Source organism: Siphateles boraxobius, unplaced genomic scaffold (assembly GCF_051911475.1).
Source record: "Siphateles boraxobius isolate OS27281-9 unplaced genomic scaffold, OSU_SipBor_1 5, whole genome shotgun sequence".
NCBI lineage: Eukaryota > Metazoa > Chordata > Actinopteri > Cypriniformes > Leuciscidae > Siphateles > Siphateles boraxobius.
This window is the reverse complement of record NW_027509141.1, coordinates 6,647,809-6,664,630: the sequence shown is the minus strand read 5'-3', so window position 1 is coordinate 6,664,630 and position 16,822 is coordinate 6,647,809. Positions and strand designations below refer to the sequence as shown.

The 16,822-nt window shown below is 36.9% G+C and overlaps 2 protein-coding genes across 2 annotated transcripts in view; both read left to right on the top strand.

The window, feature by feature from the left end:
• The window catches only part of LOC143711279 (uncharacterized), a 549,769-nt gene that overhangs the window by 153,337 nt on the left and 379,610 nt on the right, over positions 1-16,822 (top strand). The window lies entirely within an intron of this gene.
• The window catches only part of LOC143712048 (uncharacterized), a 383,255-nt gene continuing 378,964 nt past the window's right edge, over positions 12,532-16,822 (top strand). Inside the window, exons 1-5 of the mRNA XM_077204266.1 lie at positions 12,532-12,556; positions 12,688-12,791; positions 12,862-13,023; positions 13,132-13,191; positions 13,315-13,488. Coding sequence (XP_077060381.1) covers positions 12,787-12,791; positions 12,862-13,023; positions 13,132-13,191; positions 13,315-13,488 — 401 coding nt within the window. The 5' untranslated portion in view covers positions 12,532-12,556; positions 12,688-12,786. The remainder of the gene's footprint in view (positions 12,557-12,687; positions 12,792-12,861; positions 13,024-13,131; positions 13,192-13,314; positions 13,489-16,822) is intronic.

Sequence of the window (16,822 nt, the reverse complement as noted above, 5' to 3'; positions counted from 1 at the left end):
CACTCCCAACGCGGCGAGAGTGCGGCGCAGGGCTAGATTTGATGGCCGAGTGCGTGCGCGGGCGCGGGCTGTAATGCACTCACTCTGTATGTGTGGGGTCCGGGAAAATAAAACGATTCGTGGGACACCCGCAAACTAGAAATATCTATGAATAAAACATAAAAACGAATACATTTTTATTCATCTGTTGCAGAAAAGCAACAAGAACAACTAAAACAAAATACAAAGGATTTACAGGCCAGAGTTTCGTTTTATAACATGTTTTCAGCGTTGAGCGATTTAGCCAATCACAGACATATGTGCTGATTTCTTGAACGTAATGGCCAATCAGAAGCATTTAAGATAGACTCCCCTCACTGCTCAAAACGGACTTTTTGTTCAGTGCTGAATTATGTATGCTGGCAAATCCTCTAGTTATAACAAACAAAGTGTATATATTATGAAAGATTCATTGTGCAGTCAGCTTCACTGATAATAACAGAGATGTGTGAGATCGCGATGAACTGATGTCAGCTTTAGGAATTTTTAAGGGAGCGCACTTTGCGTGCATTCAATCATGCCAAACCATGCACGCAGTAGCCTGCTTGTTTTTATGTTATAACAGTGGTTTGTGTGTTAATGCTTTAATAACACGTCATTTATCAGGAGCATTTATGCTGATGTGTATGATGGTGACACGTAGGCTAACTTGAAAGTATTTGGAGGTGCAGAAAAGAGGAGGAGGAGGAGAAAGTAAAATAGAAAGTAGTTGAGAACGTCCGTTATAACGACCCACGTATTAAAATGGTCGGGTTTAAATGGGGCTCGGGCTCTTAACTATAGTTAATGTGTCGGGCTGGGCTCGGACACAACGTGCACGGGCTCGGGTAGGGTCGGGCTTGATTTTTTGGACCCGATCTAAGCTCTAAGTTGAGCACGGACACTCCAATGTTTGGGTAAGATGATGACACACACAACTGGATGTTAGCTCTTTGAGCAAGTTCAGCATCACTGAAAACATTAAAAATAGCACTCATATTCATGAATGAATATTATATTATTAGCTTGCTAATCGCTAGTAAAGCTAATTATTAATTAGCCATCATGCTAGGTAAACTTGCATGAGTGCTATTTTTTAATGTTTAATCTTCAGTGATACTGAACTTGCTCAGCCAGCTACCCATCGAGTTGTGTGTGTGTCATCATCTTACCCAAACATTGGAGTGTCCGTGTTCAACTAAGGCAGAGACGGCATCTATCTAGGTGAACCGAAGGCGAAAAATGGTGTAATGATTCAGTTCGACTCCCAAGACAAGACGATGCTCACCCGACTGGCCAATAGGAACGTTCCAATAGGAAAAAAGGAACGTGGCCCCGCCCATGACACAATTTTCACAGCTAAAGCAAAATCCTGACACGAGAGCAAAAAATTGCATCGAGCGCAAAGAAAAGCGTTTTGAGAGAAACACTTTTTTTAGAGAGAAAATGTTTTCACACTGATAGCAAAAAATATATATTTGAGATTTTTTTCAAAGTATTTTGAGAAAGATTTTTTTTCTCAGAAATATTTTACATTTTTTAAAATTTATATTTTTTTAATGTTCTATGAGAAAATACTTTCAAAACTTGTTTTAGTCTCAAATATTATTTTTCTCTCAAACTTTTTTTTTGTCTCAGATCATTTATTTTCTCGCATTTAATAAAGACACATTTCTAGCTCCATATGCCTCCTAGTGGAACGTTAATTTCGCATCTAAAAGAAGGGACTAGTTAGTGAGACACACCTAATGAAGTAAGGATGAAAATCACATTTCGCTCTGAAATCGTATAAGGCTCTTAAAAAGGATAATTAAGCTCCTAGCTGGAACGGGAACAAGGTATTGTGTGTTTGATTTGTTTAATGTTCATGTGCAGTAATACGTAGGTTAATCTATTCAACTGTGAAGAAGTGTTTAAATGTATTATTTTCACTTGTGCCGTGTGAAGTCATGCTAACATAAGCTTTTTAGCATTGTTAATACTGACTGCGGTAACGTTAACGTCACAGAAAGGTTTTTATAAATGGTGTTGTGGCAAAAATTCTGTTAAACATCATCACTGCGTAAGAGACACTCAGAGTCAAATTAATAAAAAGAAAAGTATTTATTCTTGCAAGAATAGGTTCAGTCTAGTACACAGAAGTTACGCTGTGCAAGAGAGTGACACACAACAGGAAGACATGAGACAGCCTTTATACTGTTTTCAAGGTTCCTCCTCACCCGCTGTACCTTTCACCCACTCAGATAAGGTCCTTACTGCTACTTAAAGACACAAACTGGTACTGAAATAAACTGGCCAAATCTGACCGTCCCTAAGGTCAGAGGTCCTGTCCCATATGTTCCTGAAACGTCATGCACAAGCACGTACACACATATACTTTTATACATTGAATAGGTTCTTTCTCTTATGATACCTGTTTGGGATCATGAATATTAAAATTTCCACAACAATTCCCCCCTTTTTATCATTCAGATTACCCAATCATAATAATAAAAATAATAGAACAAATTTTAAGTCATATCATCACTTATACTCTTCATCTCTGGTTACCATTACAAATCTTGAAACCCACATGGCATTTCAACAGGCTAAGAAATACAAAGAAATAAAAGTAGAATAAAATCCCTAATTTCGACCCCTCTCCTTGTACGTCATCACATAGCGGATAACCACAGCTTTTAACCTTCTGTTCATATCAAAAATATTCATAGAAAGAAAGAAAAAGAAAAGGAAACCATACAATTTAACACATGTTTCAGTAGCTCCCACTACTTGTATCATCATATTTCGTTCATCCAATTGAACAGACTCCCAGCTTTAACCAGTCTCTGTACTGAGCTGGAGACACATTATAATGCATGGTAAACATAACAATATTGATAATCCTATCGCTGAAATTGGTAGTACAGTATTTTTTTATCCATTCTTTTAACAAATCTAGTTGTTCAAAATTAACTCTAATATTTCAAATACGGACCATCTTTTAGCTTATTACCATACATATTCTCCCATGATCGGCCTTTCTTACCCTTAATGGACAGCCAAATCAAGTTTCTTCAATAATAATCCCTATAATTTACCTGAAATATTTTCTAATGAATCCTTAACCAATCAAATCATTTGATATAAGCCCTATTTTGATTCAATAAAATAAAATCATCAAAATCATCACAGATTCTTTTGCTAAACTCAAACCATTAGTTGGTGCATCTTCCTCCAGGTGTGTTGGTCATCTCGTTTGCCCCATGGACATTCCGTCTTCACCAGGGTGACACTTTGCGTGCCGTAGCCATGGTCTTCCATCGCTGGTGAGGGAGGTACGTTACTAGCACGTCCTTTGACCCCTCACGTTGTCCTCCTATTTGATTGTTGAGGCTAGTCGGTGTAGTCTAAGGTGAGAGGCTTCGACCCAGGTGTCCCACTCTCCAACCATTTTCTGATCATTACCAGATTTGCCCCTTAGATCACGATGCACCCCTACTGGAGTGAACCATCTCTTGCCTGCTTTGACCTGTGAATGAAGACCTTAAGTATTTTGTTAGTGACCGCTTGCCTTGCCGCTCGCCCCTTTGGTGTGAACTGTGGAATCAACAACCTGAAACATTATCTCCGGATAATTTCTTGCTCACTTAATAGCACTCGGGGTCATTTTACCCTGAAAAACACTCAACCCACTTTGCTCATGTCCACAACACAATATTTATACATTTGGAACAGAATTAGTTCTGTTTTCTGCAATCCTTCCTGACATTCTGCAAAAGGAAAATCTTAAGTTATGCGCTGCGCAGGTGTGGCCTTGTTTCTTTCTGCCACAATAACAATCCAGGCCAGGATAGTAAGTCAAATTCATCCATAACCATTATTTTATTGGGCACATTCTGCCCTGCATCAAAAGTCTGCATGCTCTGTAAAGAAAAACAAATGTCGAGGTTATTTTCAGATAGTAAAGTACACGTAGTTTCTTTTGTCTGCTGTGCTGCCACGACCTTCGCTGCTGCATCTGCCCTGGCGTCTCCTGTTGAAACAGTCCTGCAATTTTGTTATCAGCGTGTGCGGCACACTTACAGACAGCAATTTTGTTAGGGAGAAGAATGGCTTCTTGCCAGGCTTTTACCCTATTAAGCCCCTTGTCCTCCCAACATATACCGTCCCTTAATAAACCAAATTTTGTCAATTGTTATCCAAATTATTACCATCCCCCCTTTTGATGCATGAATCATCTCGTGCATCAATCTAACATAATGGTGTTTGGATAAAGTTTGCCATCAACACTAACCCAAACGTTGTCCCAAAGCCAAAATTCCTCCAGACATCTTTCTCTGCCTCTGAAACAAAAATATTACTTAAAGCCACAAACACATCTTCTTATCAGAGTATTTGGAGGGCAACGGCCCTCAGTCTTACAGTGTATCCTGCTTTTCAGGCCTGTTGTTTGGTCTCTTAATCCCGTCATCTACAAACATTGTTTCTGAAAATTCTGTTTCAATTGTTTCTGTCAGGTCAGGTCGTGCTGTACAGACTTGGTCAATGTCAGTCAAACAACATTTTCCCCCTTTTGTTCACAATATTCATAAATGTGAAGGACTCTCTTGATAATTTGATATTGACTTAGCCAATATGTCACCTTCAAATCTATAACATTTTAGTTTATCTCAACCCATTATGGACGACGATCTACCACTTCACAAATCCAATTTACATAAATGCTTTTAATCCATAGATTGATTCATAATTACCAGTAGCAGACAGAGCTGGATAACTAATCCATTTAAAGCTCGTCCCATTTTCTGCATCATCTTGTCATCAGATTGACTCAAAACTATTAGCTTCCTTAAAACTTGTCATTTGCCTTAACCCATCTGTAATGATAAAACTCATTCCAGAGGTTAATGACACAATATACACACTATTCAGGCGGAGTATTAGTACCCCAAACTAACACATACAAGACATAGAGTGCAGTCACCATCACACACACTCATATTAGACACATATTTTAACTGTTCATCTTCAATGTTCGCTTTTCATTATATATCTCTAAAAAGATTTAAATTTTAAGTAAGATTTTAAACTTCACATTTTACTGTAGCTTTTACCTAATTTTACATGGTCTTTTAACCAGTTACAAAGCATGTCTGTTCATTATTCATTTCATCTTAGAAAAGTCAGCTGGGTTGTTTTTGTTCATTATCACTATTTTGTTCTTTAGCAGGCCGATAACAAAAAGACAGACACAGTTACCATCCCTTCCTCCAATCAAGCAGTCTCTCTCACTATAAACAAATAATCTTTTCAACAGCCTCCTAAGACTGTAATTTAGACAAAATGTAATATTAAATTTATTACATTAACCTTTTACCATTCACCTTTGTTATCCAGACTCTTCTCAAATCTACAAAAGCGTGTCTTCATCTTTAGCCACCACCATGCCTAACGACCTTCAGGAGTTAAAACTATGTTATAAACATATTAGCTCAACATTAACTCTTCTATACATTTTACTTGCCCATATGGCAACCAACATCATGTCCCTCATATAATTAAGTTTTATTACTGTCTCCGCAGCAAATAATGGCAATAACCTCATGGAATCAGCTGGCTTTTGAAAGTCCACTCCCGTTAATCATTTATCTTTAATTTTCTTCTCTTCAGGGTGTCGTCCCCTGGCATAGTTGCAGACACTTGTCACAATGAAAAACAAGCCATACAATCAATGCGGTTTCTGGTGAGTAGTATATAGGAACTCACATTTCTGGGTCAGACTGCCGTAAAGTTAATTTTAACCTCACAGCGCATCTCACCTCTCAATGCTCTGCTGACCCCGGTGGCCTCCAGTAATCAGCGCTCAACTCTCATACCTTTCTCACAAATAACACCTCCATCCGGAGTTGCCCAATGTTTCGTGACCCCCTGCGTTGGGCTGTCCCCTGGCCAGGAAGATCATCCCGTCATTGAGTAGCCACTCCTACACACGTACACACTGGTGACCGCTCTTTCCCAATACAATCAGTTTTCTTCAACAGAACTCAGCTGTTTTCTGGAGCTTAGGAAAGGCACGTTCAAGAGTCACCAGAGCCATTCCGATTGCCTAATAGTGTTCACAGGGAGACAGGTTAATAACAACAGTATTTAATCACTTAAATCCATTAACTATCTTAAAAGCAGCAACCTAGCTACTTAGACTATACTCAGTGAATTTAGATCACAACCGTACATTCAGTGTACTTCATCTGTAGCCGGAGCCATCGGTCCTGAGTGGTGGAGACTAAATGAGACAAAGTTGTTACTGGTCCTAAAATACGCTAATCAAAATGTCACCTCTATCGTTTAAGGTCTGTATTATTATTTTAAAGACTTCTTTAAAGTCATTCAGTTTTACATTTAAAACATTTACAAATACAAATTGCCCTCTGAACGGCAATGATTTCTTTTAACCTCTCCATGTCTATGATTTTCAACTGAAACACTGTGCTTTACTATCAATAACTTATTTTCACTTATGACACAGGCTCAGATAACAGCTTTTAGCTGACATTGAATGAGAGAGAGACTCTGAGGCATTCAGGACTGGTACACTGCATTTTCATAAAACTTTTAACATCAGACTTTATCTACCATCTTTTAACTCTAGCCCAGCTTAAGGCAAACACTTTCAAATAAACATAATTTTATAGTTGTCTTTTGCCCATATATCAGGGAATTTAGACATTACAAATTTCCACTCAGATTGAGTCTCTGTCGCCCTGGCACTTTCAGCCACAGCACACACCAGATTCAGATAAGCGAACTGTTTCAGCCAAATCACAAGCTTATCTTTTAAAAGCAAAGCATCAGCTTCTAGTTCTTTCATGGTCAACACTTTTCAAGCTGTTTGTTTAATCAAATGCCTTTCTATACATTTTACATTTAGTAAATGTTTACCCAGTACTACTGCTTCTGCTTATTTGTTCTTACATAAAAATAATTGTTCTAGTTCTCAATAACGTTTCACATTTCTCAATCTCCAATTAGGATTTACTTTTTGACGAGGCAAGCACTCTCTGCTTGTGATACTTTTGCAGTTATTGTAAATCATCTGTGAGATTAGTCTCTCTATATACTCTAAAATCTTTTTTTTTAAATGTTTAATTACAACACAATCATCCTGTTAGTTACTTTGATATATTTTGCAACTCACATCTGTTGGAGTCATTATCTGTAATTTTACCTCAACCTGTATTCATCAGTTCACTTATAAAAATTACTATTATAGATCTTTTCTTCAAAAGGATTCACTTTAAGACTTCAATCTTTTGACCTTGTTTTTATCTCTTACTCTTTCTCAGACGAAAACTTTAATATCGTTATATAAACACTGATCTACTTTAAAACCCACATTATTACCAGAAATGTGCCACTTTATTACACTTTGTTTTTTACACCTTCTCGGTGGGCATTTACAGTTACGTGTTAGATGGTCCTGCTGACCACAATTAAAGCACTCTCTGTCGGCTCCAACTTACTGCACACTCTTGAATCAGTGTGTGTCCCATTCAGGAATGCAAACAGAGCCACTGATAAGCAGTTCTCTGTATTCTTTTACAGTCCACCAGTGGCGGATTCAATCCCAATAGCCGAATCATATAATCTTTACCATTATTATTGGCAGAACATTAATTTTCATAAGCTGCATCGAAATGCTCAAAATATTCTAAGTTGTTTTCACAAAGTTTTCGTTTAACTTTAGACATACTTGTCCAGGGAAATTATCCTGACCCATAATTTCATTTATAAAACAGACAATATCTTTTGCTTCAATTACTTAATATCAACAAATATCCAACATTATACATTATTGATTTTCAGAATTTTTGGTCAAAGTTGTCTTTATATTTTACATTTTTCATACCATTTAAACAGTTAATTTGACTTCCATAAATTCTGTCAGACATTTTATTTTCATCACATATAGTTTTCTACTATATTCCTTCCATCTTTCCCTACATGCCAGTTCCTTCTGCATCTTCTGTTCTACATGCTAATTCTTTCTTTTCTCTACATGCCAGTTCCTTCATTATCTAACCAGTACATGATTGTTTGCTAACAATCCCCACACACATGTCTCACACACCAACCTTTTTGTTTTTCACTTCCCTCTTCCATCAAGTCTCTCACTTACAGTTCCCTCTATTTCACACAGACAGCCTTATTGCTGCTTGCTACTTCAATCCTTATCATGTAAATTTAAGTTCTCAGACATCTAATGTCATGCATCCATTTACTGGATGAAGAAGTGAAAACTTTATTTCTCCTGGCAGTTCGACTTTTTTATCTGCCTATTCACACATGTTGAATGCAGCCATAACAACCTTTTTGTTTCTCACTGCCCTGTTCAACTGATTCTCGCACTACTTTCAGTCTAGTTGTGCTCAGTGTTCCCTCCCTGGGGAAATCATGGTATTTTCTCAGTTTTTTTCAATATCTAAAACATACATTTTCCCCCATAATTTTCTCATTTGATAGAAAAACCGGTGTATCAAGTTTGCATGCTTACCTTGAGACTTCCCCATATTGGCTGCTTCTCTGTTCTCTGTGGATTTCTCTTCAACGCGCGTTTTCCTGATCTGTTAGGCGTCCCCAACAGACCCGATTTTTCCTTTTAACCCAAATCGGTCGGGTTGCACTATTAGTGCCCTCCTAATTAAGGTTTACCAAAAACTGTTCTGGTTCCCCCTAATTAGCCTCAGTACCTAAAAACAATTTGCTCCGTGGCGGAACAACTCATTTTCAGGTTACCTATCTGTTTGAAATCTCTTGATCTGTTACAGACCTCAATTAATCTCAGATAATTTTCTCTCGTATCTGTTTGAAACCTCTTGATCTATATATAGATCTCAATTAATCTCAGATTACGTACCACAGAAACAGCCCTCAGCCAATATGGTTCACTCACATTTCTTACCCGAAACAAAATACTTTTCCCCAAAAGAAAATATTTTAGACGTCTCTTACCAGAGATATGTTGGCTGCCACGGGTTCGCTTTCTTTTGATTCCAGTGGAGCCCCTCCCGGACCCGACAGCGGTCGGCCCCTCTCTCTCAAGCTTACGAGGTAGAGCTGGAACTGCTAAGTCCAGGTGGCCAAACACCGTCCGCTCTCAGGTCCAGAAGGCACTTCCAAGGAATCCCACTCTGACACCAAAATTGTTGTGGCAAAAATTCTGTTAAACATCATCACTGCGTAAGAGACACTCAGAGTCAAATTAATAAAAAGAAAAGTATTAATTCTTGCAAGAATAGGTTCAGTCTAGTACACAGAAGTTACGCTGTGCAAGAGAGTGACACACAACAGGAAGATATAAGACAGCCTTTATACTCTTTTCAAGGTTCCTCCTCACCCGCTGTACCTTTCACCCACTCAGATAAGGTCCTTACTGCTACTTAAAGACACAAACTGGTACTGAAATAAACTGGCCAAATCTGACCGTCTCTAAGGTCTGAGGTCCTGTCCCATATGTTCCTGAAACGTCACGCACAAGCACGTACACACATATACTTTTATACATTGAATAGGTTCTTTCTCTTATGATACCTGTTTGGGATCAATGAATATTAAAATTTCCACAACAATGGTTATTTGTGAGGTTAATGTTGCTTAACGTTTGTTTGTAAGAGCTAATTTTATGTTATTTATGTGTCTTGTAGCTCTTACGGTGTTTCATGAAGAAAAGGTGTAAGAAAGGAAAAAATAGATTTGTGTTTCAAAACAAGCCTGACGGCTGAACATCATCAGTACGCTTCACCTTTGTCTGGCTTGGGTTTTGCTACAAATTTAAAGTTAAAATAACTACCCTTTAGGTTGAATTTAAGTGCATATCTTCGAATGTTCTGCCTTTTGGACTTATCATATCTTGATGGATACGATCCCACTGACAGAAGATTATACAATGCCACTTATCTTCCATACCTGTGAAAAAATGCAAGAAAGAAAAAAAGCACAAATATGTATATATATATATCAATAGGGGAAAATTAACTAGATTAATCACATTTTCTAGGTGATTAATCGTAATTGTAAACATTAACGTTAAATGTTAGATATATTATAATGTAATAATTTTACAGTTGATCTCCAAATTAATGCAGAAACAACATAGAGTATATTTTAAATATTTGTTTAATGGCCCATTTTTATGAATGAAAACTTCTGACACTTTAAGACCTGCCGCTGCTGACAGAGATGTAGATCTCACACTCTTTACATTCATTTTGATACTTTATTTAATTTAAGACTGATCTTATGGGGAAACTCAACAAAACGGATATTTTGGCATAATTGTGTGCAGGGGCGGAGTGGGACAAAAAAATTGTTTTTTCTTCGAAATTCATTTCCTTCTCTATGGGTTAACTTAGTCTAATAGCGTAGAGCTACGTCACACGTAGGCTCACTATTGGCCGACGCTGGTCATGTGGGTGATATGTGTGACGTACAACAACAGAAGCTCTACGCTTTTACACTAGTGAACTGACTCGAGGCCCACAGAGAAGGAAATGAATAATTGAAATAAAGTCGTTATTTTTGTTTTTTTTGCGCACAAAAAGTATTCTCGTCGCTTGATAAACTTAAGATTGAGTCACTGTAGTCACTTGGACTATTTTAATGATATCTTTAATAACTTTTCAGGGCTGGCAAGTTTCAATCTCATTGAAGTCTATGGAGGAGTGATCCAGCATTCAGATTTAATAAAAAATATCATAATTTGTGTTCTGAAGATGAACGAAGGTCTTACGGGGTTGGAACAACATGAGGGTGAGTCAAAACTGACAGAATTTTCATTTTTGGGTGAACTATCCCTTTAACCCTAAAACAGGCATTGTGACTCAATAGACACATCGTTTTTATTGTCTTTTTTGGGGCATAAGAAAGATTTTTTCATCAAATCCTTTTATCACTTATGACAGTCTGGTCTGTCTTGAGTATGCTGGTCACATAATTTGCTTCAAATTTTTTGTGATCACATTAATTGTGAACATTGTCTTAAGGTGCTGAAGGAGAAAATTAAGTAATATGTTGTTCATGTTGTTATTTAACACGTTTTGAAATGTATGTGACTCCTGAGTTACGTTGCCTGATTAGGGTATAATAAAGGGATGAAACTAGCTCTATTTAAAATTCACTATTCAAACTTAAATGATTGTAATTCAAGAATGCTTTGGAATATAGACCAAAGTTTGGTCTTGTTTTAAAGAAAACATTCAGCAGATTATTACTGAAGTGAAAGCACTTCAAAAGAATGAAAGTATGAAAAAGTTATGGAAGTTTAAACTTACAGTAAATCAATATACTATATATTACTATATAAATATTTTACTATAAAATTACTATAAAATCAAAGCCATATATCTAACCAAGTTCTGTTCCAAATTTGAAGTTGATATCACAAAAATTGAAGTTCCCATGAGATTTTGTTTAAGCATAATACTAAAAATAGCCACCGGGTGACTTACATTCCATTGAATTTAATTGTATGCATTCTGCCATTACAAATTAATACATTTCTGTCCAAATATCACTTCTGTCACAAAATATGAAACCTTGAGACTCAGACCTTTCTGACAATATGTGTTTTGATCATAAATTATGAAACATGACGATACCCAATGTCGTAAGCTTTCGAATGATATATAGTTTCTCAACATTAGATCAGGTGAAATATGGGATAAAATTGTTTTAAACATGCAGTGGCAGTAACAGTTAACAGTGGTCCTTTTTTATACCCTAATCAGGCAACGTGATTCAGGAGACACAACTCATAAAATCCAAAATATATCAATTTTTAAAAAAATGATTTTGGTTATGTTTTATTTATTATCCAGATGATATAAAAAATGACATGAAATTATTTTTTGCTCAGCATTTTCCACTCTTGCCTGTTTAAGGGTTAATAAAAACATTTGTATTCTGCCTTTCAGCTGATAAAAATTCTTTGTTCTTTAGTCCCTTCCAGAAAACACCATTACATCACAATGTAACATAAACATCTTTATTTTACATGACATTTAAATTCAACATCACTGAGCCCAAAGGCAGCAGGCATCATGCAGATAACGATTTTTGAACAGTTCTGACCAAGTCCAACTAAAATCCAACAAAGTAAATAATGAACAAATAAAATATAAACCATCATAAATTTAGATCATTGAGAGTCTCATATTATGAAGAATATATTAAACCAAAAACGTTAATATTTTTTTTAGATAGGATGTGAATTAAAACAACCACAGCAGGCAACAAATTGATAAATTCTGTTAAATTTAATTTACCGAATTATCCATTTGTTTTCTGACAGGGAACACGTGGAATAGCAGACGGGCCACCGCCTCAAAGACACCCAGAAGGAATTGCTATCATAGTAGGCTATTGAATGTTTTTCAACCATCATCGGTCATTTTTAATATTAGCCTACGTTCATATATTGGGTTTAGTAAGCCTATTAAGGTGTTTTCTTACTCTTATGTATCATCAACAGGAGCTCGCTCGCCAGGACAGAATGCCAGAGGTGAGCTAGTCCAGCAATCTGAAACCTGTTTGCTACATTTAAATTCAAAACATATCACTTGAGTATGAAGTAAACATAAGTTCCTTCATGAGAACCATGTTAACATGAAATAAATGTGATGTTTTATGCAGGGCTGAGTCCACAGCCACCAGTTTACAGGAAGACGACTTTAGTTCAATACGGGATCATGGCTGATCAACGCAACGCTGAGCTTTCACGACAAAAGTGCTATGAAGTAAGTGAATCAAATGAATATGATATTTTGAAATATGAAATATTTACTGCTTGTAAATTGTATGGATTAGGTTTTTCTTTTGTGTGAAGAAAAGAAAAGAAGCCCTTCTTCGGGCCCAACGTATATATGAGAAGAAAAGTGCCATGTCTGAAAGAGAGCTGAAGGCAGGAAATGATTGGGCCGATTTTGAAGCCTGGTTAAAAGTCCTGAATGCACCAGAGGCCAAACAAGCGTAATTACTTTTTCATTATTGTTGAAAGTTGGTTTGTAAAAAATAATCCTGTTTTATTTTATATAGCTCTGTTTGCCAGACACTGATTTTCATTTTGACATGTTTCAGGGTTCAGGATGTGAACAGGACACCGCTAGAAACAGAAGAAGAACTTAAAGCTCTTGGAAGGTCAGCATAATAGTACTGACATGTCAATCTGCACAATTGATGTTTTTCTATTTTTGCATATACTGAAGATACTGCTTCTGATAACATTATTCATATTATCTCTGTTACTGTAATCTCTTTCAGAAAAGTCAGTGGACTACTAATAAAATGTGAAAAGACAGAACCTGAAGAGGAACAGGAGATGGACCGTGTGTTGATGATGGGACTTTCAGAAACTATAATGAGGGAATATGTGAATTTAGTGAAAGAAGATCGCGCTAAAGATGACGAGTTTGTTAAGTGTGAAAAGGAAAAGATGTAAGTTTCTTGTGCACAATGATGGGTTTGATTTCTTCATAATTTCTGATCTGTGGGAACTGACGACAGTGTTTTGACCCTTACATATAAAGACACACTGATGTCACTGTGTCTTCTGTACAGTTCTGTCTCATAAGATTACACACTATTCATGTGTTCTACAGGAAATGGAATCAACTGAAGATTTACAGGAGGAACTCCAGTACTCTCATTTGACAGCCTGGGTCCAAAAAAGATTCGATAGGGTCACAGACGGTCCTCGTCAGGAGAGCTTCTCCAAGTTTAAGGACCCCATCAAGCAGATGGAAGTGGTAATAATGCACAAATACTTCTGGCAATCTTGAAAGAATCTGTATTTCTTGTTGAAATGAATTTTAAAATGAAAATGAGGTACAGTAAAGATTGGCAAACAGGAATGTGTGATAAAATGCAACACGCAAGCTGGTGTTTTTTTCACAACTGCTTTGGTCAATAACTTTTTTGGTTATTGTAATTTTCCCTCCAGGTTCGGGACTTTTTTCGACTTGCGAGAGTGTAACCTTCTGACAAAGATGAGTCGAACACCCAACAAGATTAAGAGCCAGATGTGCCTGGAAAAGCTAATTTCTAAATAAAAATGATCACATGACCCGCTTTTGACTGGATGGTGTTCTGGGGTGGGAGGGACAGCAAGGATACATTTATATTCATATGTATATTTTAACATATTTGTTTCCATGTAGCCTTTAATACTTTACAAATGGTGTTTTTTAAGTTGTGATATTTAATTTCACTATAATTGATTGCACCTATCCGGATAGCCTATAGTCTATTTTTTATAATCAACTGCTTTTTTGTTTTCATTTCTTCATTGTGGTAAAAATTAAAGAAACTATACCTTGGTGACAGAGAATGCTGTGCTGGGCACTACATTCGTCTTTAAACAGTTTGATATCAATAAATATTGGGTACAATGACTACAAAATATGTGCCTCACACACACACACACACACACATATTTTCATGATATATCGGGACTTGTGCAAAAAAACATGAAATATTAGGACATGCCTTTCCCAAGGTCCAACAGACCTTGTTATCAAATAATTTCCTACCAATGCTTCAAGGAATAGATCCATCTGTTGAGATTTTGTCTAAGGCTATATTTTGGGCAGACTTGTTTTTTATGCTACTTATGAGGTCATAGCAACAAACACTGTCATTTCATGTTTAAGTGATTTGTGAAGCCCATAGATACACATTCAATTTTCATATTTAAATGACTTATAAAGAATAAAAAATAGGGTGCATATTTGCAACTTGGCTGCTGTTTAAATGTTTGAAATTTCTTTCTACATTAGAAGCAGCGTTGTACAATATAGTCATGCTCAATGTTCAGTAAACCTTTTTCACATTTACAGGTTGATAAAATCTAGTAAAACTGAGTGGCTCAGAGATATATAAAAGCTAACTCAAAAGGGGTCGTAGCTCATGAAAGGTGCACTATGGGTTCCTGCATGGTGACACTTCTGTTGAAATTCCAAGTAAATACCAAACAAAACAGCATGTTTTTACCATATTTTTTTTCATATTAGGTTCTTAGTTGCAGCTGATATATTGAAAATTCTTATGAGCTTATGCAAAAGAAACACTTCTGGTAGAATTCGTCCTTGCGATACAAAATGCCAGCCATCTTGTCGGTGATTGGCTGGAATGTGGTTTGTTGTATTTTGGTGCAGAACCTGTTGCCACTTGAATCTGGAACATAGTTGGCATCATCATAGTCCGTAGCATCATCAGTCATGTCATTAGAGATCTAAAGGAAAATGGAGAGAAAAGCATCTCTCCATCAATAAGTTAAACATTTAATAAGAGCTAAAATATTGTTCTCCTAGTACCATCACATTGTGCATACAATATCATCGACTGAGGGAGGTCCAACATTTGAAATGATTAATAATTTTCATCAAACAGAAATGTTCACCCCAAGTTATATCCACTTAATGCTGATTGTCGCAAATTCACATCACACCGCTTCCATTCAGACTGCAGCCGAGATAGCGTTTGTATTCCCCCAATGCCAGTTTGTGCATATTTGATACGTACTGTACCTAGGATACGTCAATAATTTGCATCATATCTATTCTACATGTTATAGACAAATTAATAATCTCCACTTAATTTATCATCGGATTTAAAGCAAAAACAAATATATCTTTTTAAATATAATTTTAAATACATTTAGATGTCTGTTTCTCAGATTAACCATCTGAGAAACATTTCTCTTAAATCTTTGGAGTAAGAAATTAAGCTACTCTTAAAAGCCTAGGCTAATTTATGTTATAGAGATAATGTTCATGTAACATTAAAATACTAAAGTTTAATACTTATAATTACCAGATGGTTTGATTTAGGCTTGGATGTACATTCACCCTTCTCATAACGATCCTCACAACAATCATGATGACGCTTCAGATTTTGCAGACGCTGTTTTACTCTAAGCTGTTCAAATCAAACATCATGTGTACAAACCCGTAGTCTCACCTGGAATTATACACTATTTCCTAACAGTAAACATTCACATTAGTTAATGAAGAAAAATGCAATTTTAGGCTTTTGGACGTACGTACACTTTTAGTAAGAATCCTACGCACAGCCTTATAAATGAGACCCCTGGATGCTAATTAATCAGTCTGAGGGGGCTCAGATAGGTTCCTCTTAATCTGAGAATGAGGGAAGGGGGATCAGGCCGGAGACATGCCGGGTGTAGGTCTTATCCTTAACCTGAATCTTGGCAGCTCTGATATGGCCATCAGAACCTGTAGTGTAGGCAGGTAGTGACGAATGAAACTTAACCAGAACAGATCGGCCAGAACTTGACTCTGCCTCCATCTCCGTCTGCCCATAAGTTCGGTAGCAGGATAAACTAAAAAGGGTAGTGAGCTGTCTGGCCGCCCCATTTGCAGATAATTTGGTGTAACGGGGTCAAGGTCGGCTACATTACTGGAAATATAACCAAGGGGCTTGCTATTAAGCATTCCTTCCACTTCAATGAGTACTGTTTGGAGAACTTCCTCTGTTACAACTTGGGAACTGACTGTGACCCGGAGGGCAGTCTTGACAGACCTAATTTCTCTTTCCCATGCACCTCCAAAGTGTGGGGCTCCAGGTGGGTTAAAATGGAAAGAAATTTTCTGTTTAGCTAAATGTAGCTGGATTTGGGGAGTGAGCGATGTAAAGGCTTCTTGCAACTCTCTTTGTCCTCCATGGAAGTTTGTGCCATGGTCTGAATATAACTCAGAAGGTGTGCCGCGGCGAGCTACAAATCTCCTCAAGGCCATCAGAAAGGAATCAG